This window comes from Aphelocoma coerulescens, chromosome 11, assembly GCF_041296385.1.
Source record: "Aphelocoma coerulescens isolate FSJ_1873_10779 chromosome 11, UR_Acoe_1.0, whole genome shotgun sequence".
Lineage (NCBI taxonomy): Eukaryota > Metazoa > Chordata > Aves > Passeriformes > Corvidae > Aphelocoma > Aphelocoma coerulescens.
The window spans coordinates 19,463,831-19,491,750 of NC_091025.1; the positions used below are offsets into that span (position 1 = coordinate 19,463,831).

The 27,920-nt window shown below is 41.9% G+C and overlaps 1 protein-coding gene across 1 annotated transcript; it reads right to left on the bottom strand.

Annotated features, from left to right (window-relative positions):
* Positions 1-262: 262 nt before the first annotated feature.
* On the bottom strand, positions 263-27,754 carry DYNC1LI2 (dynein cytoplasmic 1 light intermediate chain 2). Its single transcript, XM_069026551.1, has 13 exons — positions 27,625-27,754; positions 26,895-26,968; positions 26,358-26,474; positions 20,039-20,269; positions 13,186-13,352; positions 12,762-12,855; positions 12,045-12,180; positions 11,618-11,729; positions 10,883-10,942; positions 10,108-10,149; positions 9,571-9,688; positions 8,488-8,604; positions 263-3,246 (listed from the first exon to the last, which is right to left on the bottom strand). The coding sequence occupies exons 1-13, from the start codon at positions 27,717-27,719 to the stop codon at positions 3,140-3,142; spliced, it is 1,470 nt and encodes a 489-aa protein (XP_068882652.1). The 5' UTR covers positions 27,720-27,754; the 3' UTR covers positions 263-3,139.
* Between the last annotated feature and the right edge of the window lie 166 nt (positions 27,755-27,920).

Here is a 27,920-nt window from a genome sequence, read left to right on the forward strand (position 1 = left end):
TGGAATACATTATTTTGTACCCAAAGCAGTTGTGTTGTGAGCTGCCACAAGCACAGCTCTGCTCCACTGGCACAGGACACAGCTCCCAGCTCCAGAGGAGGGGCACTGGCAAAGGCTGGGCCAAGCCCTGCCTGGAAGCTGCCACTGACTCAGGGACACAACTCGGCCAACCTGCTCCTCCTGCTCCCAGAGCTCACCACACCCTGCTCCCGCACCAAGAGCTCCAGGAGGGCATCTCACAGACAACAAAGCACAGCAGAAAGCAGTCTGGATTCATGTTTATTGAAGCCAGTAATTAAAGACGTCCTCGTTTTGCCAGCACTAGAAAGCAAGGTTCCACATGACTGCATACTGCACCTGGTTAAAGCCATACAACTGGACTAAGGTTTGTTTCATACATTTGCAGTCCTAATTGTAAGTTGGAAGAAAAACCAATAAACTTAGTATACAGGACAGTGAACTTTCATTTACAGCATGTATATTGTTAAGTTCACGATGTACAGAGCAGTCACTTTCAACGTAGTTAAATTAAATAAAATACGAAATTCTGTTCAGTTTAAACAGGTTTTTTTAAAATGCCAATAAAAAAAGTGCAAACTTAAAATCAAGCAGCATAACCACAGCATTTTTATGGAGGGCCAATCTTTAAACTTCTCTATTTGCTTCAAGTTGAATGCGTTCATCTTTTGTTTTCTTAGTTTAAACATGAACAGTAGATGCAGTCACTATAATGCATATAAATATAGGCATATAATAGTTTAAACAGTCTACCATACAAGTGTATCTGCAAATAAAATGAAGTTTCACTTGAAAATGTAAAGGCTGTTTGCATTTGGCCTTTGGTTCCAATGCTTGAAGACACCAGAATAACAACTGTGCAGCTCACCAAAGCCAGCAGACTTTGGCACCCACAGGATGCTACATTACTTACACCTCTCTTCAGTAAACTAGGAGCATTCACTTGCAATTAGAAACTGGAAATCTGTCCCTGTTTTGTCTCTCTGCAAAGCTGGTAAGTTATCACACAGTAACAGTTTTGATCAGTTTTAGTATATTTAACCTTTTCATACATGTGGAAAATACTTCAATTGTAAGTTTTAGCCATATTGCTAGAAAAGTGCTTATCAGGTTAGATGACAAAAAAAGGCAGTTTCAGACTGAGGTTTTCAAACTATCCCATTACAATCACACACTTAAGTTTTCCTGTCCAATTTTTGATGGTTTAGTCTCCAATCTCACTTCTCAGTGTCAGGAGGACAGTGTGTAATTACTTCTGGTGTGGTAACTTGCAACTGGCACCTGTTACACCAGGAAGTGCATCCACATCACCATCAGCCAGCCACAGTCTTAGTCTTACTGTTATCTAGACAACTGTATAACTTCAGGTCATACCATTTATTAAAAAAGTAAAAAAAAAAAAAGGAAAAAAAAGAAAAATATAGTATTTTCAACAAAAAAACTGGCACAAGTAACATACTCATGTTAATGTTTGTCAAAGAGGCAAGTAAATACTCTTAGCTTTCTAGATGTCTAGACAGGCTTACACGAACAGCCTCTTGCTGTAACGTAGGAGTTGAGGTTAACACCCAGCACTGTGTTAGTGGTCAGTCTAATTCTGTATATTTAAGTAACAATATATATTAGGGAAGTTATATCCAGACATCAGATTTAGTACAACAAATTCATATCAATAAAAAGTAAACTCTGTATAATTCAAATTGTGGTTTTTCCCTTCAGCATTAAGAGCACAGAATATGCTTGGTATTTTTAATTTCTGGTAGTGTGTACATGTAAAACAAGCATACCGTGTATAAAATCAAAGTGCCATTTCAGTAACCATAGCAGTTGTGTTTGTTTGTACAGAATGATGGTTTATGTGACCATGGACAGGGCTCCCTTAGAGCAACGGGGACAACCACAACCCATCTTTCCAAATGAAATGCTACATGAAAGAAAATACAAAAAGACTTCTTCAGGATGTCCATCACACATTCATACTTTTTAGGTTACCTTCAGAATTGGAGCTGGCTGCACCTGCAGCCCGTGTGGTTGGAACTAGGGCCTTGAAAGTTTTTTTTTAAAAACCTCCATAGGTGTAAGGCAGGAATCCATTTTAGCTTGGTAGCTGATATTTAGTTACAAAAAAAGTAAGAAAAAAAAAATACTGAGAGTGTTCTGTAGCACATTTCATTATGGGAAAATGATCCGTCACCCACCATTCTTCATAGGCCAGCCTCTTGGCATAAAAAAGGCAGAAGCTATCAGGAAACAGGATTTAAAATTAAATACAAATTGCCAAACTACTGTTTTTCAAATAAAACCAAACAGTGACTGTTTGTACTACAGTGCACAATAAGTTCAAGCACCTTCTAAAGACACATCACATACTGTGCCAGGCACTTGGAGCTAAACAAGTTTAGTTTCTCCCTTTGTCAGCTACACCAGAAAGGGCATCCACACTCTTAAGACTTCTTTAAAAACTAAAACAAGATTTATAACAAGAATAAATTCCCGTGGTTCTTAGTGTTTGGCCTGGAGTTCTCCAATGTAAAGTAGTCTTTTAAAAACAGTGACTATTAACCCCCTGTGAAACACAGGATTTGACAACATTGCTCCTCTCCAGTCAATCCAACATTCTGGTTACTCACTGTCCCAAATCCGTTTCCCCTTTTAGGGCTCCGTTCCCCACCTCGGCTTCTTCCCCCCAATGAATGCTGTTACACCACCACCACTCCAAGGAATATAATGCATTGCAAACATACAAGTAGCCAATTCCAGTAACTCTGAAAGAGGGTTTCAGTTCTCTTTCTTGCCTCGTGTGCAGTCAGTAGTACTTCTGAAAGAATTCTCCATTTTGCTTCTCTGTGTTCTTCACAACAGGAAATGCAGCTGCACCTGCTTTACCTCCAAACCAAAAGAATTGCCCTATATAAACTCTAAATGGTTATCTTATACAGAGGGATTTTATATGCAAACTTCCTGAATGTGCACTTTTTACTGGGACAAGGCAATGATGTAGTAAGCTCATTTCCCCTGCCCCAAGAAAACTGATAGCATCTGCCATAGCAGAAAATTCCTGGTCTTATCAGATCACTATACATAGTTATTTGGTCATTTACATCTGCATTGTTCTGCCCTATCAAGCCTCATTCTCTGTTGGAGGAGAATTTGTTGTTACCATGGGGTCAGGCTTGCGAGTGATCCTGTCCAGCTCCTCCTGAGCGTTTGCCAAAACTGTCTTTTGTCCTGGAAAGGAAAAGGACACAAAGCATTCAAATTTCAGTGATATGTTTTAACCAACAAGCGCAAGTGTTCAAAAAAATCACCTTTACAGGACAATATATTACTTATTTCTCATTATTTTGCCACCTCCCCAAGACCACAGAGGCTGGCACATTGCAGGGTATTGTCTGTGTAAAAATTGATAAAGACTCAAATTTGATCCACTTTAAAGAGGTGAAATGCTGAACTACACAGCAGCAAAAAGCACACCACAACCACTGATATGTTTATAGCAACTAACATTTTAAAATAACTGTATTTAGAATTTTCCATAAAAATCAGCCATACACAATTCTGTTATTAGCACTGATAGCAAGGACTATTTAAACCAACTTTTAAACACAAGGTATGTAGGACACCTGCTAAAAAAAATCCCATTTGTTTGGTCACACTTGTGCTCACTGCATTTGAATATGAAACAACTAACAGGGAGAACTCTCGTATCTGCAGACAATGTTTCCCTTAAAAAGGGGACAGGAATTGCATATTCATGTAATATTGCCAAGCAGTCATTTCAAAGGACTTCTTCAATTGGAACCAGACACACTGAAGTATTTCATGCAAAGGCATATCTTACATTTTTATATTAGATTCAAAACTTTTTAACAATTCCCTAACTGAACCCTCAGCTTACCTCAGTGATTCTGAAAATTATAAACCCACGGACAAATTCATCACCAAAATTGGTACAATATATCCTAATGCATGGAGCATACAAGCATTTAAGATTAAAAAGCTATATTTTTAGACAAAAAGTAGATTATATAACCATGTACAGCTTCCTTACATAGCCAAAGAATTTAACAAGCATCTGTTTTCCAGCTCAAATGTGTGTGAAATATTAGGTGGATTTTTTCCAGGGTACATGCTGAAAACATTAAGAAGGCAAGATTTGACTGTTAGAGATTTAAGTGTTTTTTTTCCAAAGTACAAAGACATAACCAAGTTAAAAGGTTACCTTTAATCACTAGGAAGGTTTTAGACCTAAGCACTAGTTATAAGCCACAGCACTCTAAACAGCATCTACTCAAAGTAGGAGTATTTAAGCAAAATTTAGGAATCAGTACATTAACTAATGTACTGTAACAGAACTTAAAATACAAAACAATTCACATGTAGACTAATAGCACCTGGGAGTTGAAAAAGCATAAACCCTAAACCAATAAAGGCCACACAAAATCCTTGCTTAAATGAGAGCAGATCTAAACAAAAACTGTGACTTTGTTTTTTATGCTGGATGAACTGGCTCCTTAGGCCTCCAAAATAACCCCAAGCAAGGTCCAGCAAATACCTCATGTGGACAGGAGAAACACTCCCAACACAGGGGAACACACTCCCCTTTATCACCACCATGGGGGAGCACCTTCTGATGGAGAAGAAATACAAGGAGCTGTTTTTAAGAAAATAAGAGTTTTCCCTCCATTATGAATGAGAGTGACACTTGCTTTCAGTTTCCCTACAAATTTGTCAAGGAGTGATGGCCTCATTCAGTGAGATGTGTTCTGTACAATTACATGCCCCCAGTTCTGTACAATTTATTCCTCTTGCTAGATCAGAGTGAGAGAAGGGAACCTGTGTTCTTTATCCTCTGTACAGGAAGAGAGAGAGAAGCAGCCTTAGAATTTGCAAGAATCTTCTTGTGAATATAAATGAAATAACTTTGTGACTATAGAAGTTCACATGAAGAAAAACAATCCACCACAGAAACAAGCAATTGAAGTTCTTTGAAATATCGTGGTCTAGACATCAAAGAGAGTCCAGAAACAAAGGCAAACAAGAAGAAGTGCACAGCAGGAAAACTGGACATGACACTGCAGCATCTGCCCGGAGGAGAGATTTCTCTCAGGTAGAATTGTCACAGTAGAAACCAATCCATCAATTAGGCTGACCAGTATTGTTGAGATCCACAACGTCTCTCTCATCCTGGGACAGAATCTCAACGTTTCAACCTCAGGCTATTCATAGCCATGAGAGAAACAGATGGTCTCTTTAAAGCTAAATATTTTTGTCATCAACCTTCTGAAAGTGTTGGGCTCTTTAAACAGTTTAGACATTTGAAATGCCTATAAAGATAATTTTAGTACATCTACTCACACAGAGGGTGCTGCTGGAAAAAAAAGGCTTTCTCCAATGTGTTCTGTTCAACTGTTCCACAAAGAACAGGTCATCTCTTCATCAGGTACCAGCACCAGGTACCTCACAAACTCAACAAGAGCTTTTCAGATAGCAGCATGAGGAGCCCTTACCTTCTCAGGACAGTTTAATCTTACACTGCTTCATCTAAGGTGTGAGCACAGCAGGTGACAAGAACAGGCCCCTTCTCCTGCGAGCGAAAGCCGACTGTTCTGTTCCCCAAGTCAGGAAATGGGAGGAATGGGAGCTGCCAACTTGATGCAGCCAAGAAAAGCCAACCTTGAGATCATTCAGCAGAAGCACTTCCACCCAAGAAAGAGAACTGCTGCAGCAGGCACTACAATGAGATAGATCTGCAGTGCTGACACAATATTCTGATCACTCGTGTTCAAGACAAGAATAAGCCAATGATGGGAACTAATGAAGAAACTAGTGGGGAAAATAGAGCTCAGCCTCTAGCAGGAGACTAGAAGAGAACTTGTCTAATTTAGTCTAACAAAATCAAGAAGTTAAGGAAGGATGTATGATTGCTGTCTCTACATGATTCAGGAGAGAAATTATCTATTCCAGTTAGAAGTTAATGCTGACAACAAGGGAAAAAAAAGCAAAAGAAAAAGCCACTTGTTATTTTTGAAAGGTCCTGGAAGGCACAGAGTGTTCTAGAAGACTGAAAGAGGAAAGAGTAAAGCCCATTACATACTAGTTTAGTAGTTTTTCCAGAAATTGCAGGTATGTTTTAGGTGCTTAGAACAGCCTACCAGCACAACAACCAACAGGGTCTGTTCCCGACAAGTTCTGCCAAGCCACCCACATTGCTATGAAAGGATAACAGGTCCTGTGGAGAAGGGAGAAGTGGTCGATATCACATCTCACATAACCTTCACAGAAATAAAAAAAAAAAAAGCCTTGGTATTTCAGAGAAAATGAATGGATTTTAATTCACAATATTACCCATTAGTTATCCATAGCACTGGTCAGTACTTTTATTCAGCAATCTACCCTGTCCAGCTGTTGAAGATAGCAGATATGTAGGTAAGTGTGCCTGAAGGGACAACAGAGGATTTTGAAAGACAGGATTGGAGGGAAAAAGTTATTTACATAAATTACCAAAGTGGTGCATGGTGATAGAATGGGAAACAATGATAAAGGAAACACATAACCTTTTGAGACACTGAGGTCATTTGATACAGAGTAGAAACCCTCCTACCAGGAAGCAGAAAATGTATTAAACTGGCTGAATTGTTATAAAAAATCCTGTTCATTGTCACACAGATGAAAACAATCCCATGTTCCCCTGAGAGATGTGAACAAAACACATCTGTAGCACAGATCAGGTCACCCCTTCTCAGGGCAGGCAAAGCCTGGTCTGCCACCCCCAGTTGCTCCTGAGCACAAAGCAAACAGGTCCCTGAGCAGAGTCCCAGGGGAACAGAACTGTCACAGCCAGAACAACACGTCCTGCACACAAATCTGCTCTTGCAGGCCACACAAAAGTCACAGGCAAAGGGGAGCAGCTTTCAAACCCAAACACTGCTGCAAACACAAAGGGGCTACACTGACCTCCATCGCCACCCAAACAAGACCAAGAGTACTGGGATTCAGAAACACTGGACAAGAGAACAAAATAACTGAGACATTAAGTGCTGGAATAAGCTTCCTGCAGAGGTGACATTACAGCTTTTATTTCTGAGTTTGTTTGCTTTTTAATCACTAGCCAGGTGCTCCCTAACTGACTTTGCTTCAGATAAAAAGCATGGATGAAATAGTACCTAAAAATATTTATAGTTCTATTTCTATAAAAAGTTATTTTGACCTTGTGTTGAGTAAACCACGAGGCTGCATTTGATGAAGCAGGGGACACCTTTCAGTGTTTAACTGAAGAGGGCACTCTGGATTATGAAAGAATTAGTTCAGTATTTTTATAACATGGATACAATATTACTATGTAAATAATACATAACACAAAATCCCTTTTGTTATCTTCAGAATAAATACATTTAATAAAAACAAAATTACAGAATTCATCCTGCTGAAACAAACACACAAAAAACCACGCCTGACTTGCTGTAAGTCCAATTCTAGGCATTTTTGAGCTTTCAGAGCATGAAATGTCATATATACACCTTCCCAATTAAAAAAAATTAAGAATACCCACACTCCAACTGCCTTGGTTCTCTGGCAGAACCATCAGTGTGGCTGGCAGCAGACATTTCTCATTTCCAGTTCAGAATGTCTAGGCCTTACACTCGCCTCTCAGCATGAGGAACTGTGGGTTTGGCATCACCAATAAAGTCCACAAGATTGCACAAGCTTGGGATCAGAAGTAGTGATCTATCAATAATTTACTAGAGAAAGAATTCTGGAAGGAAAGCTCCTGAACATTCAGCGTGATGGGAATGCCAGTATTGAAAAGGAACAGTCAAAGAATCAAAGCAGTAAATTTAGTCTATCAGGTGGACAATGCATTTTACACCACCAAGGTCTGGGTAGGTACCAAGTACACTGGCAGGTTTCTCTCATTTTCACCTGAACTGCTGCATTATTTATCAGCAAGGATCTCACACAGTGCAGTCACAGGCACACACAGAGTGCATCCATTTGTCGGTGTTATCAGCTGTGTTGGATCACAATAAGAACTCAATAATTACTGAGTGAACACCTTCAAGCTGTCACAAGCAGTAACTCATTTCAGCTTGAACTCTGGGGGAGATTTCAATAGTTTCACTGCTAACTCCAGTCCAAACCCAAAAAACTGCATCTCCTTTGTAACAGCGAAGCGTCAAGAAAGGAAGGAATTCTGAAGCTGAAAAAGAAATCAGTACTTTCAGCATAGGATCAAGACTGAAATGTCACTGGAATCCCAGCAATGCAACTTCACTCGAAGAATTAAGTTATATCAGGCTTAACAAAAGCCCTGGAGTTGTGAAGCTGCAGTAGTTTAGTTCTTTTTTTAAACTGTACATTTTGTCATCTGACAAGGTCTGTCACTTTACTGACCAGTGTAAGAGACACACCCATGGACCAAGGTGCCAAATAAAATATTAAAAACAAGTGCAATAACAAGTCCAATACCTGATTTCTTGGCTGTACTTTGCACTCCTCCAGCACCAGGACTTCCAGGAGAGCCAGTCTTTTTGCTCAAGAGACTGTTAAAGAAACTAGCCAAGACACCTTCACTTGCAGCATTATCTAAATAGAAAAACAAATATAGATCACACAGAACACTTAGAGCTGGTAAATTATAACTTATTTTCACACACATACAAATCTCTTGCTAATCAAGGAAATAAACCTCTGAGAAAGTCTGTCCTCGCTCAGTTTGAAGACCCCAGTCCTTTGCATACCTTGGCATAGGCAGAGATGGCTGAAAGTACATTCCTGCTTTTCTGGAATGATGGGGGGTGTGTAATGAAATTTTGATCTAAATATTTGTATGCTTTTAGGTTTTTAATAAATGTAGAAGCCAAGAGCAGGATTATTAAGTATAGACATGAAATTCAAAGACTGATAAGCCCATTAATAACAAGTACAGATGTTCCAGTGCAGCCTTTCATGCCACACTGCTTTTAACAAAACAAAACTTGGCAGTTCAGCCACAGGACAGGATCCAGAAGGGCATTTTACCCCCAGAAGTGAGGCACGGCCCTACAGTGCACAACAAAAAACAACACTGGCCCTGCAGACCTCCTTAATGCCCACAGGGGAAAGAAACCCTTCAGTATCACAGAGCAGCATCTCAGGGAATGGTCTCATTTCTGAGTTACTCCATCTACTACAGCAAATGACATTCCAGAGAGGGTTTAATAGAATGGGGTTCACTGTAGATTCCAGAATAAGTGATATGAAATATAAAACTGTTTGCAGTTTAGAGCAGTTTCCACCCTAATAATCCAACTGATGCATAATAAATGTATTGAGGCAACTTAAGGAAATCAGAATGTAGCTGACCTCTGTCTGACTGCTTGGCAGTAACAGAACTCTATTTCAAGTCACATAAATGACCAGAAAAGAATCAATCCTAAGTTATATCACAAATTCATTTCTGTTATTAAATTAACTATACTATTAGTGAATAAATCCCCAGGTCTCTCTGCAGCAGAGGATTCACTTTAAGGGAAATAACACATGATAGAAGAGTAAAATGCTCATTCATACTTTTAATATTTGGATCTGGTTTCTTTACTGATGTGATTGGTGAGGCACTAGGTACATTGGCGGGACCAGCTCTGCCTTGAGTTCTTGGGGATCCTGCAGGGCCTCTTGCTGGAGATTCCTTAAAAAAAGTCCAAATCACACAAATCAGAGAAGAACTTCAAAGATTAGTTACATAAAGCAAGTTTAATGTCACGTGCATATTACTTTTTCAACCTTTCTATTGGCACTGTAGTGATGCACACTGGAGAAAGAAAACAAACAAGCACCCAAAAGATCAGTTATTTTGGGGATGTGCCTCTACTACAGGAAAGGCTGAATCACTGCAGGAAATTTTCTGTTCAATAATCAGATGTTTCCACAGTGAATTTACAAGCAACATTTTAAAATATTGCCTCATTATTTATTTACTTTCTGCAGTTTGGAGAGATTATGTAGTTACATTTAAATACAAAAAATGGACCTCTGCAGGTTCAAATCATTCCCTTTTCCCTTGAAGGAAACAAAACACCTCCTACTCTTTTCCTTGGATGTACTTACTGATGCTCTTGTAGGCGTTGCTGGCTGTTTGGCAAGGAATGACTGCAAAAACAACATATTAAGCATATTAAATATATTTCAAAGAATACAGAGGAATAAAATACAGTGAAGCTGAGTAACCATTAATTTATTTGATTGTTTTCCTGATATTTACGGGATTCCTCTTTGATATTTCTATACTTCCCAACTCTGCCTCCAGAGGACTGAGCTGCAAGGAGTAAAGAAGTTTTGGGCCTTTGTCTCACACAGCCAGTTCAGAACTCAAAGCCAGCACCAGAGACACTCCAGTCTGTAACCTCCAGGACATTTAGAATCCCCTGTATAGGGAAGTATTGTTATATTTTTTAAACTACAGAGTAATAAAGAAAATAACAAGTTACAGTATAGCCAAATTGGACACATTAGTCTTTCAAGCCTCTGGCTGAAAGAAAATTGCAATGCTCAGATGTTAGGTTTTAAAAGTATTTATATTTCACAGATCAATACAACTTTATGGTGAAATCCAAAGTGTCTTCTTCTTCTTCTTCTCCTTTGACATGTAAATTCTTTCTGTTCTCAGCATATCTTCCCTTCAGCTTGCTAAGATAAGTGACCATATTTCCTACTTGTATTTTTAGAATAAAGTCTTACTTCACAATTACATCTGAATTTGCAAAGCTGAAAAACAGCTACCTGGTGATTTAAATGAGGAATGAAAAACCAAAGGGAATAATAAGGGAGAAATTAAAGTCAAATCTTACACAGTAAAGACTTATTTTCATTCTTCCATTCTTACCTGCTGCTTCATAAGAAATACTTGCTCATCTTCTGCTGCCAGCTCTTTATCATGGACTAACTGTTGAACAAAACATTTTGTTACTTCAAGTAAAATCTGAAGTGGATTACTGTAACTGCATTTTATGTTTTGGTGATCAAAGGGGAAGAGAGAGGCAAATCTTTAGGACTCTTGTTCACTTTTTTTTTAACTGTTTTTTCACATTTAAAATCACAGTAACATTACAGAAGTTGTCATTAAAAAGTACTGTAAAATAAAAAATATTGGAGCAGACTAACAGTGATGCCAGCCTGTGAGCACTGTCCTAAAAGATGAGCACTTGGTAGGTAGCCACATTCACCTTTTTAAGTTTGGATATTGATATCATCAGCATCTCTTCAAAGACATGAGATGACCTTGCTTTGCCTTTGCATGGTAACCTCAATGCCAAATGTACAAATGTAAATGTCCTACAAGAGAATTCTCCATTTTCTGGGTGTGTTTCTGCCCCACACATGCAAAAGTGGTAAAATGTGAAATAGCTATTCCTGGACTGCCTTTCATTCAATAAGGTGCATGGTTTCTGAGTTTGCTTGCAGTATTTTAAGCAACTAATAAATGAAAGCTTGATGTTTCACATAATTAGATTTTTTAAAAAGTTACATTTATATTTGGGGTTCTTCCATAGTCCTTAGCAGCCATTCAAGCAAACTCCACTTATTTGCTGGGGTACAGGAAGAAGTAATCTCTTTTTACCTTTCTTACAGGAGGTTTTACAATGAAGTCTTCATATGGATCTTCTGGTTTTACTGTTGTGAAGTTTTCATGTAAAATGGCAATTTTCTTCTCATTGTCCCAACCAGCAGGTCTGTAAAAAGGAAGAAAGCTTTGCCTTTTCTGTAACTTCTACAGAGATCATTTATACACTGTCCTCTACTTAAATAAGGCAACTTTCTTACAGGTCAATCCCAATTCTCAGCTAAATTCCAAGGACACAAAAACTGGAATGGTATAGTCTGATTCAAGTAATATGCACTAAGTTGCTTTTTAAATTTGAGATTCCACAGGACTTGCATGCTAAGCTTTTGAACAACAAACCATTCCATTTATTTTTATATACATGTTACATGCAGTGCTTAATAAAAACCAATGTGACACCATGCTGCTTGTCCAAGTGACTTACATAAAAACTGCATCCTTCTCTACCACTAAGGCAGGTGTGGTAAACTGGAAACCGTAGGTTTTATGTACAATGTACTTATACAACAGGTCAAGGTTCTTCTCCTCCTTAACTGATGTATAAATCAAGGCAGCCCCATCTGAGTTTCTATTTAAGGAAAATTATGTAAGATACAGTTTCTAAATTATAATAAGAATTTCAAAGCAGGAGTTAATTGATTTATATCTACTAGACTTAGCTTTGAGCAGTAGTTCAAAACAGAACTAGAGAATTTAGCATTCAGGGAGAGGAGGGGATATAACATGACAAGACTCATGGCACTTTTCCTTGACATACACAAAAGTTATCCATCTTCCCAGGCTTACATGGAAATTGCATCCTACTTAACTTGGAAAAAAGTCAAAAACTTAATACACAGATGAGATCTCGGGCTTACATGGGAACTGCAAATTCTGAGGGGAAAACCAAGAAAGAACACTTCACAAAATGTAAAACCAGTCCTTTGTAAAGGAACAAAAGCTCCAAATCCCATGCACAATTTAAAATCTAGAAAAGGTTTTATACATCTGTCAACATTTTCATAAAAACAAATGTTACACAGCAAATACCAAGCAACTTTGCAGAGCAATTTCTTGGATTAACTTTATGTGCAATTCAACACGAAAACATCTCTTCTTTCTTCCAGATTAGAGGCAATCTCCTCAGCACAGGAAAGGATACACTGTAAGCAGAATCTGCGGATGTGTGACTGAATGAAGTCAAAGTGTTCTTCCCTGTAGTCGTGCTCCTTCTCCAGGACACTCACTGCATCACACTGGGAGAGGCAGGAAAACAAACCAGAAAAACCCAGCATTTAATCCCAGCACACCTTAAACCACCTTCTTTAATCTTACACACTCCCATCACATTTATTTTGGTTCTAAAACAGCACCGATAAACCAAATGCGAAAGTAATTAACAGATAATTGAGAAGTTATTACTGTTCCATAAAAGTAAAAATCGATGTTGATGGCAGAAGCTCACTTGTAAAACAAACCCCTTCACCATTAATCCAGAACTCATTTTGCATGTCTGTAGACAGCATCCCTCCTACAAGAGGAGCAATGAAACCCTTGCATAGCAGCAAACAGAAGCAGAGCCTCACTTTTGTGCACACCACCAGCACGGGGATGCCCAGGTTGTGAGTCAGCACATTGTCTCCGAGGGGCAGGGAAACATGTTCATCCTCCTGGCCAGACGAAGGGCCTCTCCTCTGTGGTGATCCTTGGTAGCCTTCTTCAGGTTCTACATACTCCTGAAACTCCTTTATAACTATTAAAAGAGAGAAACTCTTAGGGTACAACAAAGGAACTAGTTCTTTTAAAACCATAATTAATCTACAACTAACTAGAAATCCCAACTTTTTAAAAAGATTTTTATACTACATGAGAACTGAATGCAAGTTAAACCTTGTTGCCCTTTCCAACACCACAACTCTCCTCCATCAAAACTTACAGGAAGCTAAATCAAGTGGGATCTGGAACCATTACAAATAATCACAATTATCTGCAAGAGCTATAGTATGCACAAATGCATATTCCTGAACGTTTCATTATATGACAGTTGACAACAGAAAACATAAATGTGGTTTAGCAACACAGTCTACACCCTGCATTTTGTACCTATTGTGGAAGAAAGCATGGTGAAAACTGTACACAGAAAACACCAACCTGAAACAGCCACTTTTTCTTACAAACAATTACTTTAGTTCCTATCACTCTACATTTCTGTTGCAGGCATCCAATGCTACAAATATAAAACCTACCTGCATAAACCCAGACTCAAGGGCATCTGCATGTTACCTGAAGAGATTCAGTTGTATTCTGGAAAACTACAGAGGGTCCAGAGGAAACTAGATGCTTTCTATGTTTTCAGTATTTTAATTTTACAGCAACAGTGAGTGTTCCAATAATACTGAATACTATCAAATACTGAGGCACCTAAGGAATTTTACAGCCATTTTGGAAATACTCTGTGAGCACACATGCATTATCAAATCTGGGCTGCAATCTACACTTTAATGTCTTTTTTTCAAGACCAAAGGCACAGACCAGCTAAACCTGTGTCCTGGATGTGGCTACTCCAGGCACAGCACTGCCCCGAGGCCCAGGGCTCTCCCCCCTCCAAAGCCTCCTCCTCCTCACTCAGCCATGAGGAACCCTCGCAGAAAGAGCCAAGCAAACTCCATGATGTGCTCCCACAAAGACACCTTTATTTTAGAAACAGTGGGAGCAGAGTGACTGTAGGGACAGTAAGGAAAACTCCTCAGAAAAGCCACCAGTCTCTAGCCCAGCCACACAGAGAGGCTGCTCAGCACAACCTCCGTGTGCCAGGGAAGGAAGTGCAGTGCACTGCAGGCCTCCTGAGGTGAGCAAATGGTAAAACCTCAGGGAATTCTCTTCTACAAACCTTGCAAAAAGAAGTCATAGTACATTTTCAAAATAGGAACCAGTCCTGCAAAAGAACGGGTGTGTGAAAGGAAGAACAGATCAGAAAAACTCTTCTGTTCAGAGCTGCACAATCTACAATGTTTAGCTGAAATATAAAATTGTGTGATTCCTGTGGAAAAGAGAGCTCCATTCCAGAGAAAAGCTTAAAAACCCCAGACTAAATACAGACCATAAGACTCCCAATCACCAATTCAATATATGCCAGGGTGCAAGGAAATACAAACAAATGAAAATGGAATGCAGTTGCTTTAAACGTGGGGAGGCAGTGCCGTCTGGTGGAGAGGAAACAGCAGTGCTCCAAGGGATGCTTCCTCCAGGACTGTTTCTTAGTCAGCTACAGCAAATCAAAATTCCATTCTACATTCTGCCCATTCCATGTGTTTACTATCTCACCAAAAGCCTTTAACTAGAAAAGGGTTTTTCTGAAGTGCTTCTTTACTTTTATTGGCTTTCCCATTACTATTTACTATTGAGGCCAAGTGTATTAGAGCAATTTAAAGAACACCATCTGCATCTCCCACAATGGTTCAGATGAGCCTCTCTGATTTCATCACACAGAAAAGACTATTTGACAATACAGCTCTCAATTTACCACAGCATTATAATCCAACAGGATTCCTTTCCTGAGTTTTGCTCTTATCAAAGCAAAAGAATCTTTTCTTTACTGAGATACTTGGGAGCATAAACCCCTTCAAATTAGGGGAATAAAAGCCTCTCCTGAAAAGAGTAACACTCGACAACATGAGAAAACAAAAGATGCTCTAAGAATTTTAGTAATGTAAATGAGAGCAAATGCAACTCAGAAATTTCAGAAGTCTGATGGCTTCATCCTCACGAATTTTCTCCTCACGAATTTCTGCTGAATGGGAATGAAGAGGACAATCCCAGAGAGCCACGACTCCCAGCTCCCCCCTCTCCCCAGGAGTGCTGCTGCTGGGTACTGCTGACCAAGGCCACACCTCACACGTGGAGGGAGAAAACTCTTCCCTGTGGAGCTGGGCCCAGCACTAATCCCTGCCAGACACTGAGCACTGGGACACAAAACTCCTGAACAAACAACTACCCGAGTGACAGAAAGTAACAGCTAGAGCAAGAGCCTCTGACTACAGCATCCTGAGCACACAGAAACCACTTTAACTCAGAAACAAGTGTAAGTGCCTGCCAGCAGTAGGTGCTTAAACACTGCTCGAGGTTTCCACTCAACCCCCATTCCCATTCAGAACTTAGTCCTGCTAAACCCAAGTGCACCTGTACCCCAGGTACTGTCAGATGCCCCAGTGAACGAACTGCACTCTCACAAGGTAATAATGCAGCTTACTGCAGTTAAAGCACTTCTCTGACACACAGCAATTTCATACTTTCTCTTACCTCCCACAGCTATTTCTCTTTTGAGCTCCACTCTCAGGCTTTTACTGGATATAAAGTATCCATATTTAATGGAAATAAAGTTGTACATCCAAACAGCTCACATAAGCTTTTCATTTGCCTTTTTTCTAGCAAGCTATGAATATTTTCTCCTCCACACAGTTCTAATTGAGGAATCAGCTTCTATACGGTATGGAAAACAACTCTTTTCTTTATTAAGAAGTAGTGAAAATTACTTTGGTTTAAGGTTTTTGAACAGGAAACACACCTAAGATGATGCACATAAAATAGGAAGCCAGAAAAACAACAGTTCCTCTGGCAAATTGGTAATATTCTGCCACCCATCACTAAGGTTGAGTACTCAGAATGGCCTATTATGTTTAAAATTTTCTCACCAGGTGATGATGTGCCATTAAAATCACACCTCCACTACGGACTGCTGATTTATCTACCAAACTTGTGGCTTTTTAGAGTTTTGCATTAAACAGAGCAAACACCAGCAAGGGTCCAGCAAACTGTTTTGTTCATGTTGCTGTTGTTCACACGAGGCACTGCAAGGTAACGCCACCAAAAACTGCTGCATCACTCAGGACATGCATTGACTGGAAGCACTGAGACAGCAATCCACGATTATTCTTAGGTTTGATTGTTCCAGCAACAATAAGATGCTCAGGCTTGGAGTGCTCTTTAACTGCATGTGGAAATGCAGGCAAATACTACAACTTAATGGATAAATCCCAAAGGCCCTGAATAGCAGAATGAGAAAAATAGAGAGTATTTTTCTAAGAATATCAATCCATATTTACACTCTATTAAGTTTTACAATCACTTTTAGCCCTATCTTTATTGATCATTAAAAATTTTAGTCTTGTGAAAAGAATTCCTAGACAAAAGATACCTGGATAAGCCTGGATACATTTTTTTTTATCTTTTAGCTTAAGAAATCTTTCAGCTCTATGTCAGACTAAAAAAGAAAAAAGTTAGGTATTCTGAAATTAATTCTGCTTGAATGGGACAGTACACAATTTGCAAAAAAATATTACTGTGTTTCAATTCTTTAGCTTCAAACACCCCAGAGGTCATTGGTATAATTGCTATTTTATCAATACAGCTCCTTTCTGCAGCTCTTGATTCCTGACTGCTGCCTTATCTGCTCTGCTGTCTTAAATAGGGAGGCAACATTCACATCTCCCCTGAAATAATTATTCAAATATGTGTTATTTAAATAACGATTTATCACAATTGAGCCTGAATTAAATTAGCATAGTTGACATTATGTATCTGACTTCACATTAGCCAAGCTCTTAGCAAGGAATCTCCAGAGCAGCTCAGTGATGGCAGTGAGTGCAGGCAGACGATGCTCTGGGTACATTCCAAGCAAGGCAGCCTGTTGCTTCCATGTGTGTCCTGCTGCCCATTCTGGAAGCTCTTGAACTCCAAAGGGAAGTTTCTCACCCATCCAGGCAAGCCAAGAGTCAGTATCTCAACCAGCAAACACAGGAGGAGCAAGGGCTGGGTGCAGAAAGGCCTCACAAACCCTGCCAGCAGAGACAAGCAGTCCAAAGTCCAGCTCCACTGAGAAGAGTTAGTTAACAAAGGGATCTCTGGAAACTCTTAGGACCTTAGCACTGGAGAAGGAACAGCCTTGCAGCACTTCAGGTGGACGTGATGCCTTAAGAGGCCTCCTAGAAAGAGAGACTAGACAGGAGTAAGAGAATAAAAGTAGGTATTTATTTGAAAGGCCTTCAAAGATCTTTGGGGGGCCAGAGGCTACTGCCCAGATGGACCCCAAGATGGACGACAGGTCACGAGTTCTTCACACTTTTATAGGTTTGGTTCATTTGCATATCAGGGTTAATTCTCCAATTAAAGCTTCAGTTTAATGATGTAATTTCCCCTCTGCTTGCCCCCCTTAGCGGCTCTTTGGTTTATACTTTTTGGGCCTAGGGTGGTCTGGGTGTCCTTGGAGAGCAGGCCCAGAGAGGCTTTGTTATGTCTGCCTAGCACGAGAGAGCAGAAATTAACAGGCTACAAGAAACTTCAGAGTTACACACTAAGCAGTACAGGATTTGAAAAATATAAAAGTTAAAACCTAAGGCATCAGATGCCAGTGGGACAGGGCTGGGCAGTGTTTCCCTAGCATTCCTGGTGCTGTGTGTGACAGCCAGGGAAAGCACTGTGGACATTCAGCTCGGGATGGAGGAGCAGGAGTAAGGGAATACTCTGCAGGTGAAGCCAGGAAACACATCCAATCCATGTCTTATGCTGCAGGGGGCTTTAATTCAGCACATCCCATCACTCTGCACTCCATTTCTATGTTCCTACTGCCCTCATATGCACTTTATTATCCTGGTTTTTACATATTTGGGCTGTTGCAACCCAGTGACTTCATTTTCTAAGTGGCAGCCTACCCCAGGAGGCACAGGCAGCAGGATTTCAGTAAGGAGATGCTCAGCTAGCATGGGCAGCAGTCCCAAGGCATTCACCAGACACGTGTGCTCTATCCTGCCCAATCCATTATCCTGACACACTTACAATGGGCCTTTCCTCAGCATGAGCTGCTAAGAGAATTACAAGCCATGGTGGCCAAAGTTCTGAGCACAGAGCTGACCCTAGGGACAGTCTGCAAGAAGCCAGAGATGTATCCAGGTGACACAAGTGTCCCACACAGGGCCTGAGAACAGGAGACATCAGGGCCCTGTGTGCCCCCACTGAGCCAGGGGATGGCACTGGAGCTGTGCTGGAGGAACTCGGCCCCTCTCCCATCTCCTCTTCCCTTGACTCCAGGAGAGCTCACAAGAAACCAGGAGTTTCTATGATACTTTAATTTAGATTCTGTAAGATACCATTACTGGAAAGTCTTCTAAGTTCCTCAAACAGGGTGCTTGAGCTTTGCCATAGCTCCTTCACAGAGTGCACCATGAAGGGAAGGCTGAAAAGCTTCTCTTTTTAAAAGGAAAATTTAAGTGCACAAACTCCCCCTTTACTTTGATTGCCATAGCATTTGCTGTGTCTCAGAAAAGTGAAAATTGGGTTAGCTGTTGGATTTTGATACTAGAACTGCCTTTCCATTTCCCATTCCCAAAAAATCTCTCACAAACAACCTCCTCCCAATTATTCCCATAAAAATCCTCATATTTTACTTTTTGTTTAAATATAACCTGATGATCAAACCTGGGTGGTTTCAATCATTAATTTTAAACTCTAGCTGGTATGCTGTAGGCACAAGGCTTCTGGAAACATAATATTTAACATTCAGAAAGGATTATCAGCTATACAAATACACCTGAGTGCTCACAGGCCAAACAGATCACACTGCTCCCTAAAGTGACCCTCAGGAAGCCACCAGACCATATTTCCAAGGGTTCCACACTCCAGCAAAGACAGCCACCAGCCCAGAGGCAAAGCAGCAACCAGAGAGAATCAGTCTGAATCTACTTCATCTGAAAAGGACTGGAAGTTGCTAAGGTCTTTTCCACTAAAGGAATTTATTTTGGAGTAATTCAATATGAAAACAGAAAAAAAAAAATCTCAAGAAAAATTCAAAACTACTTTAGGAAAGGAGCTGCAACAATGACTGCTTGCCAGTTCCAGATTCTTTTCTGCCACAGATATGCCAGGAAAGAAGGTTAATTTATACAACATTCCTAAAGTCACAGGGTAGGAATGGCTGTAGTGAGACACAATTAGCTGCACCGGGATCACAGTCTGAGCCACCAGAAAAACAAGGGCAAAGAGACCTTCTGTAAGACAAGCACAGTATGAGAGTGAGACCTGGCTAAGATATCACAGGAAAGCAGACAGCTCACTTCATCACTGAATTTTGTCACCATTTTCTAAAAAGTCAATCTGTCATTTTATTGAGTTACTTTTTTTAAATTGCCCCTTTTAAAAATCAAATTATCAAAATCTCATTATTGCCCAGGATCTAGACCAATAATTCACCTGATGTTTTGTCAGCACAGCAAAACTGGAAGAATTGTTTTAAAGCCTAACACAGTCTATTTGAATTAGACTTGCACACAACTTCAAAGTAATTCTTAACCAACCCATTCTCAAAACACTAACCTAAAGGAATCCATCAAAAGTTTGTGAGAGCTAATGAAAAAAACAACAGGAATGTACGGATGCACAAAGACTTACACTTCTGCTCCATGTGCCTCATCTCTTCTGGAGGAATTTTCATCTTATCAATGTGTTCTTGCAAGACACTGGCCCATTTCTGTAAAGACTCCATAACAGTCCAAGGTCTAGACATGTCTGCTACAAAGACCACGATGGTGTCTTGCAGGGATTCAGCAGAAACTGCAAACTTCAGCAGCCCTTTGTGGTACAAGTCTCCATCCAGGATCCAGACGTTGCAGCGAGTGTGATCTGAAAGGAAAAGGCACAGTTGGAACCCAGCAGATGCCAGGGTTTGGCTTTGCCAGGCTAGGAATGACCAGATGAGAGCATCAGTTCTCAGTGCAAGGAGCAGCCCCAGCTACCAGCAGACTTTGCCTGGTTCCTGTGTAAATGCCTACATTAGTCAGTAGATGCTTTCCTTTCTGGGTTCAGAACATTTTCCTTTAAAAAAATCATTTCTGTTCTTGGGCTTTTACTCAGGACAGCTCTCACAAGAGTTTTAAACTGCTGCACAACAGTCCTGCATTAGAATATGTGCAGTGAAGCCAGTGAACCCAGAACACAGGGGATGTGGAAGTGCAGGCCCAAAGGGGTGGCCCTGCCCCAGCCCAGCAGGGGATGAACGCTGCCTTTGGTGTCTCCCAGACTCATAAGCTGGCTTCACACACTCGAGACACCTCCCAGCAGAAATAAGCTGCAAACAAGATACTAGCAATAAGCAGCTTAGGTTTCTAGCACAGGAGTGGGAGAAGCTAACACAGGATGAACTTCCCACCTTCCCAACAAGGTTGTGCCATCTGCTCTTAACTCACACTGACTTAACACTGGCTCCTTCTGCAGGCTCCTGACAAAATGAGCACTGGAGAAACGACCTGGTATTTTAGCTTTTGTATTTCTCCCACAAGTGTTTTGATAGTGGCTGGATACTTTGGTGGAATGCAAGGCAAAGTAGAGAGGGATCAGCTGGGACAGAAAGTCGACATTTTACCCCAAAACTGAATTCTTGGCAAGAATATAAGAACTGAAAAAGGAGTTTGCTCCAGAAATTATGTATCAGGTACCATGAACAACCAATTCTTCCAAATATAAAAAAAAAGAAAAAAATAAAGAAAGAAAATAATTACATAAATAATTACATTATCATCAGAACTTCCTGCTGAAGAGGAACAACTTCATTGATTCGATCTTTTAGACTCTTCCTAAGTATTCCCTATTTTACTACAGCTATCCAGAGGGAACAGCGAGTCTCTCTTGCACTACATACAAAATATGTGACTTCTGAAACACACAGATCTGCAAACCAGGCACTGCAGAACCCAGATTTTCAAAGCAGCTACTGAGCTTCATAATTACCCTGCCTCACTGTACTTCTGTGTCCTGAATCTTTCAGCTTCACAAAATAAATCCAGTTATTATGGCTATCACAACTTTATTCCAGGAAGGAATCCATCTCTCCTGATTCCAGAAAAAGGGAAAAGCTTGGGTAGGAAACCTGGAAGAAGAAAAGATGACAGATACATACATCCTACCTGTTTAATCAGACCTTGGACAAAATTACTGAGCAGCCCAGTTGCAGACAGATCTCATCAAGGGGCTGTATGTGGGCAGTCTATATTCAGCATTTGTTCTAAGTTCTGTTGGGCTGTCCTAAGGCATTCCAACATCAGCCATCACACAATCAGGGCAGCAGCCACGCTGTGAACTTACAGCTCTTCTTACTCCAGCTGCACCCCTCAATCCACCCTCCAGCCATCAGTCAGGGCAATCCCTGTGGAGCTCAGAAAAGCACCTGTGCACACCCAGCACTGCTCTCCCTCCCTTGCCCCCCTCCAGGGCACCAATCACTGGCACCACAGGGATTCCCACAGCACTGGAGGTCTGAATCTAAAGCTCCCAACAACCTCTGATGTCAGAGGCAAGGTCTAGGAAAAGTCTGGAAAAACAGAAAGCAAGGTAGGACACAATGTGAACACATTTATGTGTTTGCTATTACACAACAGTAAACAAAACATCTGTGCAGGACCCTGCATTCTAGAAGCATCCTTTGTACATGCCCTAAAGCAGCAGCCTCCCAGTAAATAAAAACCCCGTGAGCTTTCTATGAGCTAAAGGTTATTAATAGACATGAACTGTGTGTATGTACAACTGTCTCCTTGGAGCATGGATGGAAGTTTGGAAAACCTAATGCAAATCTATCCATAGTTTATCCAAGTTTACAGCTCTCATCAGCACTGATGGATTCTCCTGTGGGGAGTACTCTGATTGCAGAAAAGGCTTTCACACTTTGGCAAATAACAAAAATTAGTAATTTCCAAATTCATTGCTTCTAAGTCACTTCTTAAAGCCAATATCTGAGGTTAAAAGTGTTTTGTTTGCTAAGCACCTTTGCCCCCCTTAAGGATTTAATTTTTGCTTAACATCCGGAATGCAGACTGGAACTAGAATACAGGTGGAACTAGAATGCAGCTGGAGCTACCACTCAAAACCAGTCTGCTAGGAAGCCTGGAAGCCTTGCACTCACGTTAAAATGTACTTTAACAAAAAAATGTAACACTGTAGGAAAAGGAAAGGTTTTGCTTTTTCCTTACAGGACAGAGGTATGTCTTGTGATTTACACTTGCTAAAATAAAAACACACTTAAAAATACAGTACTGGGTGCTCACAATTTGGCAAGGACTTGATGGCAAATTCAGCTTTGTCAGCACCATGTCAAGCTCCTACTTAGTCATGAATGTTAACTGGGCCCTTCTTACTGGCCATGACACAAGATACAAAAACAGAGCACACAATTACCAGATCCTGTTGGAAAAGCAGGGGCTACTTATTACAGGCTATTACAAAAGGTGCTAAAACCACATGTCTAAATCCTGTCAATATTCCATTATCCCTTTAGTCCTGAAAAAGATTTTCCAGCTTTGATGAATTTTATTGCACATGGTTGATTCTGTGAACTGCAACTACATCTACATTTATCCAAAAGATATCAGTGGCAATTAGATATCCCTTGCTCAAGCTGCGAAGAGAAGCAAAAAAGGAGAAAACCTCCAAGGGAACCACTTTAAAGATGTGGACAAAAAAAAAAAAAGAAGAGACAATTTTCCCATTAGAAACAGTGCAGCAGCAAGACTTGGCTCAACCTGGAACAACCAGTTCAGCTGGAATATGCATATGATATGAGTAAGGCCAGACCAAACCTGAGGCAAAACCCAAGACTCCTTGATTTTGTTACAAGTAAGAATGCAAGCCCAGAATGGCTCTTCTTCCCAAGCACACCAGGCACAGCCAAGGTACATTTGCAGTCTGGGCAGTACAGAAATGTCCCTGTGGTGTTTGTGACTCCAGCTGACACACACAGCACAGACCAGTCCATTCTGTCTGGCTCCCTGTTCTGCTCTACATCCCCGCTGTAACTCTGCCCTAGCCCTGCAAGGGCCTCTGAAAGCTACACTGGAAACACAGATCCTTTAGGAAAATTATGCACAGCTTCTACCTCCTACAAATTCAGATTCTCAGTCCTCAAAAGCAGACTAACCAGCAGAGACACAAAACATCTGTTCATCATAAAGACAGGCAAAAAATTAAAACTTGCCACACTGCCTGAGAAATTCCAGTAGTGGAAGACTCTGGTGCCCGAGCTCCAAGATCATTTAATATTCCAAGCTAAGTTTCAAGCCAGTGCTATAAATGCTTTCATCCAGATGAACTGTGGTGTCATGTATGCAGGAGCAGCCATATGCTCCAAGGATAATGTAGCTGGGGATTTAGGAGAATCCTCTCTCTCCCAGGATTGCTTCTCAGGCATCTCCAAACCTCTTCTTGAGCAAATGCCTTGGCGTAGGCAGCATTTGGGACAGTACCCTAGGAAAGAGACTTACCAGGCAGAGATTCAGTTGCAGACTTAGAATCTAAGTGACCCTGAGCCTTGGGGACCAAAGCCCACACATCACACCGAGCAGTGGACACCTGACAGACCTGGAGCTGCTGGACACAAGCAGAGTGCCCATGTGCATCCAGCTACCAAGAAACCAGCAGGGGACAGGGAAAACCAGACAGTCAGTGGGCACCTCTGTGAGCCACAGGGGGCCTGCAAGGCAGAGATGCTTTCTGGGCATTTGTTAAACTTTCCTACAAACTGAAAAAGACAATTTAACTGCTGAGCTGATCTTTAGGAGGAAAGTAGCTGTAAACTAAGATTGCATTGAGAAATCCAGAAAAATCCTACTTTAAATGTAGGAGGAGCCAGGTCCAAACACCCCTTGAAGAGGAAGGGGGTGGGGAGACCATGGCATAGGAAACAACACAGATTTTCCTTAAGGTTTCCAAGGGGAAGTGGGAGGTAGATAATGAATGACTCGGCACTATGAGGAAAATATTTCTCCTGGACAGAGTAAACTGGTCTGAAATGAAGAAGAATAAGGCAAAGAGAGCAAATAAATCTTCTACCACCTGGGAAAGAAGCTGAGATCATCTCACTCCACTGCCAAGTTTCAGTTACCGGTGTTGGTCTGGCACCCCTGGAAATCCTTATGATCTGGTCTTGGCTAGGTTGGAGTATAACAAAAAGCTGAGACCCTCAGAACCACTCATCTGCTCCTGAGCTCCTGAATGCCTACCCTCAGCTTCTTTATGCTTCCAAGAATTGTGGGTCAATATAAAGGCTTTGTTCCCAAATCGGTATATGAGCATACACTCATCTGAAGCACACAGAGAGTTTCAAAACCAAATCCAAACCTGTCCTAGAGAAGAAAGAGCGTTATCTCTGCCTGCTGGGAGGTCCTGACCCACTTTGCTATTTATTTTGCTTGTGGATGACACTAATGAGACAGAAGGGAAAAAGGCATGTATTATTAGCTCCTAACACACCCATTAGAGGGATGCACGAAGACCTGAATTGGCCAGCTGAGCCCGTAGTCAGTCAAAAAAGATCTCTTTTTTCCCTGCTAGTGCTGCCTGAGTTCTTATGACAGGCCTCTCCTAATCACTTCAAATACTTATCGCTTTCAGACAGTCAGGAATAGCCCCAGAATATTTCCCATGTAGGGATATACCTGAGGTTTGATAGGTAGCACCAGGAAAAACAGCACAGCAAACATTTTTCTGCTCGTAATACCATCTCCTTTGAAGCTGCAAGAGGCTGGATGACACAGGCTGTCCCAGCCCTCCAACTATAGGGGCTTTTTCCCCCCTGAAGTTTTTATGCAGCACTAAAGCAGATTGTGCATAGTGAAAAAGCACACCCAGAACCTCAAGAAGCCAAGAATGGCTCAGCACTTAAAATTACATCCCAAAAGATTTTTAGGAGCTGCAAGGAGGCCACTGGAAGACATGACAATGTACTCATCCTTGCATTGTGCCTAACTTAGTATCCAAAGGCAGCTTCCTGCCACGTGAGTGCAGGACCCATCTCCATAACAACCAGTCACATATGGCACTTAATCACTCCTGCAAGCCTTCAGCGCATCTCCAGTTTCAAAATACCATTCTAGGATCTTCCCAGTCTGCTTGTTTTCAGGAACAGGGACAAACCACCACCACTGCTTCCCTCTTCTGAACTCAGAAGGAAGTCATGAATAGGAACACTGTCATTCCCCATTTTCAAAGACAAACCAACCCAAGGAGGTCTAGCAGCTTGCCCAAAATGAGATCAGCAGAGGCAGATTTAGGAGCAAAGATAACAAACTCACTCCCCATCTCTTCCCGTCCCCAACCTTCCCAAAAATACAAGTAATGATACCTGCTTTTAAATGGACTCTTGGCATAATCTCCCTCCATACAGTAGAGACAAGCAATCAGCAGCAGCAACAAAAAGACAAGGGGAAAAGAGACCAGCTCCAATGTGAGAAAAGGAAATACTACTTCTGACTTTAAGTTCTGTTCTTCACTCAGTCAACTACAGCAAAACATCTGTTATAGCTAACCAAAATTCCACACACAGCCCTCACGAGAAACACCACACCCCTGTGCCCAGAAATCCATCTTGAGCACGAAATTCTCATGGATGTATCACTCACTTTCTCTAGTCACAAAGTAGCCACAGCAATGCCATTACAGCTCCAACAAAGTCATCATCAGCAAAGGGATCTCCCCTGCCAGTGAAGGGATCCCCAGAGCTGCCTTTGCCCACCCACAGGTCAGGCTGTCAGCAGGGCAGGAGGGAGAACAGACACTGACTGGGAAACACCTTTCCCTCCACAGAAATGCACACAGCTCCTAAAACTCACAGCACCATGCTGAATCAGCTACTTGAGCGCAGCCCAGAATGCACTCATCAAACCACAATTATTAAAATAGCATGTCAGCTACTTAATTAAAGAGATTACATGTGGAAGGAACTTACCATCTCTGTCTTCATCGTGAATATTCAGATACAGGTATTCCAGTCCTCTTCCTTTCTTGCCATGCTCTGCTCCCTGTATTTTAGCCATAAGTGTGGTTTTACCTGAACCATCATCACCTGCCAGTAAGTTTGTACAGGAAAAAAAGACACCTTCAGAATTACATTTAACTTCATAGAAAAGACTTTTTCACTACTTGCTTGATTAATGAGAAGCATCCTTGTACACTTCTAAATCATACTTATGTGCTGTTCTCTTCCAAGTATTTCATCTAAATCCAATGGTTTATAGCAGAACAATAAGAATGAAGAACTATCTTATTCTCTATCATTATTTAAAATAGGCTATAAATCTAACAGTGTAAATCAAAGAGAAAGAAAATCTATAAGCATGAAGACAAGACCACAGATCAAATTACATAACCCAATTGTAACAAACCCATGTGTCAGTTTGCTCCAATCGTTGTTTGAAACACACTTTGTTTCTACAAATAAAAAAATCAACAAACCCACAACCAACTGGCTGCATGTGTTACTTACCAAAAACAAGAATATTTTTGCCCGATGGCAATTTAGATCTGGACCGTGTAGAGACTTCACTGAGTATGGAGGACCTGGAAAAGCAGCAGAGCAGCCGCGTTATCCCGCGGCACGGAGCGAGCGCAGGCTGTGACAGCACCATGAGCTCAGCACATCCGCACCGACGGCCCCGGCAAATGCGGGCTATTTACAAACCAGGGCTGCTGTTACACCTAAAGGCCAATTTCATTCGAAACCACCACGAGCATCCTACCTTCTAGAGAACAGCTTTTACGATTTCTAAACCACAGGCAGGAACATTTAAAGTTCCCCCTCATAGGAGGCCACATTATTGCAAAACATTACTTTTCAACTAAGTCTCATCACAATCGATTGCTGCATTCTACACAAGCCTTTCTACCACCGTAGGTATTTTTTAAGCATTCTTTAGAAATAAAAACAGAAAAAACACGAGATCGCCTCTGCCGGAGCCAGCCCCGAGGATGTCCCGCAGAGCCGCGGTCCCGGGCCCCGCTCCCGGCTCTGCCTCACCCCCGCTCTCCCGTCCCTGCGGCCGCGGGGCTCCGGTCACGCACCCCCGGTCCCCCCAGCGCTGGCCCCCGGCCCCGCCGCTGCCGCCCGCGGGGCCCGAGCGCGGCCCTGCCCCGGCCGAGGGCCCGCGCTCTGCTGCAGCCCGGCCGAGCCGGGCCTCGCCCCGCCGTGCAGGCCCCGGGCGGCCGCGGGCGCTCACCAGAGGTTCTGCCCCTCGTCCTCCTCGCCGGGCAGCTCGGCCCCGCCGGGCCCGTCCGGCCCCAGCAGCTTCTTCTCCGCCAGCACCGGCGCCATCTTGGAGCCGCCGCCACAAAGAGTGACCTCACCGGGCCGCGAGGACCCCGCCCCGCCCCGCCGCGCGCCCGCGCGCGCCGCCGGCCCCGCCGGCCCCTCCGCCCCGCGGCCGCCCCGCCGGCCCCGCGCGCGCCGCGCCCGCCCCGCGATCAGGCGGTGCCCGGGCAGCCCCGGCCGCGGCCCGCCCTGCGCCGCGCCGTC

Coding starts and splice junctions, on each gene's coding strand:
- DYNC1LI2 (XM_069026551.1), bottom strand. CDS start 27,719: ATGGCGCCGGTGCTGGCGGAGAAGAAGCTGCTGGGGCCGGACGGGCCC. Junction 12,856..13,185: donor TGCTGGTGGTGTGCACAAAA/GTGAGGCTCTGC, acceptor TGCCTCTCCCAG/TGTGATGCAGTGAGTGTCCT. Junction 10,150..10,882: donor TATTTCTTATGAAGCAGCAG/GTAAGAATGGAA, acceptor TTGTTTTTGCAG/TCATTCCTTGCCAAACAGCC.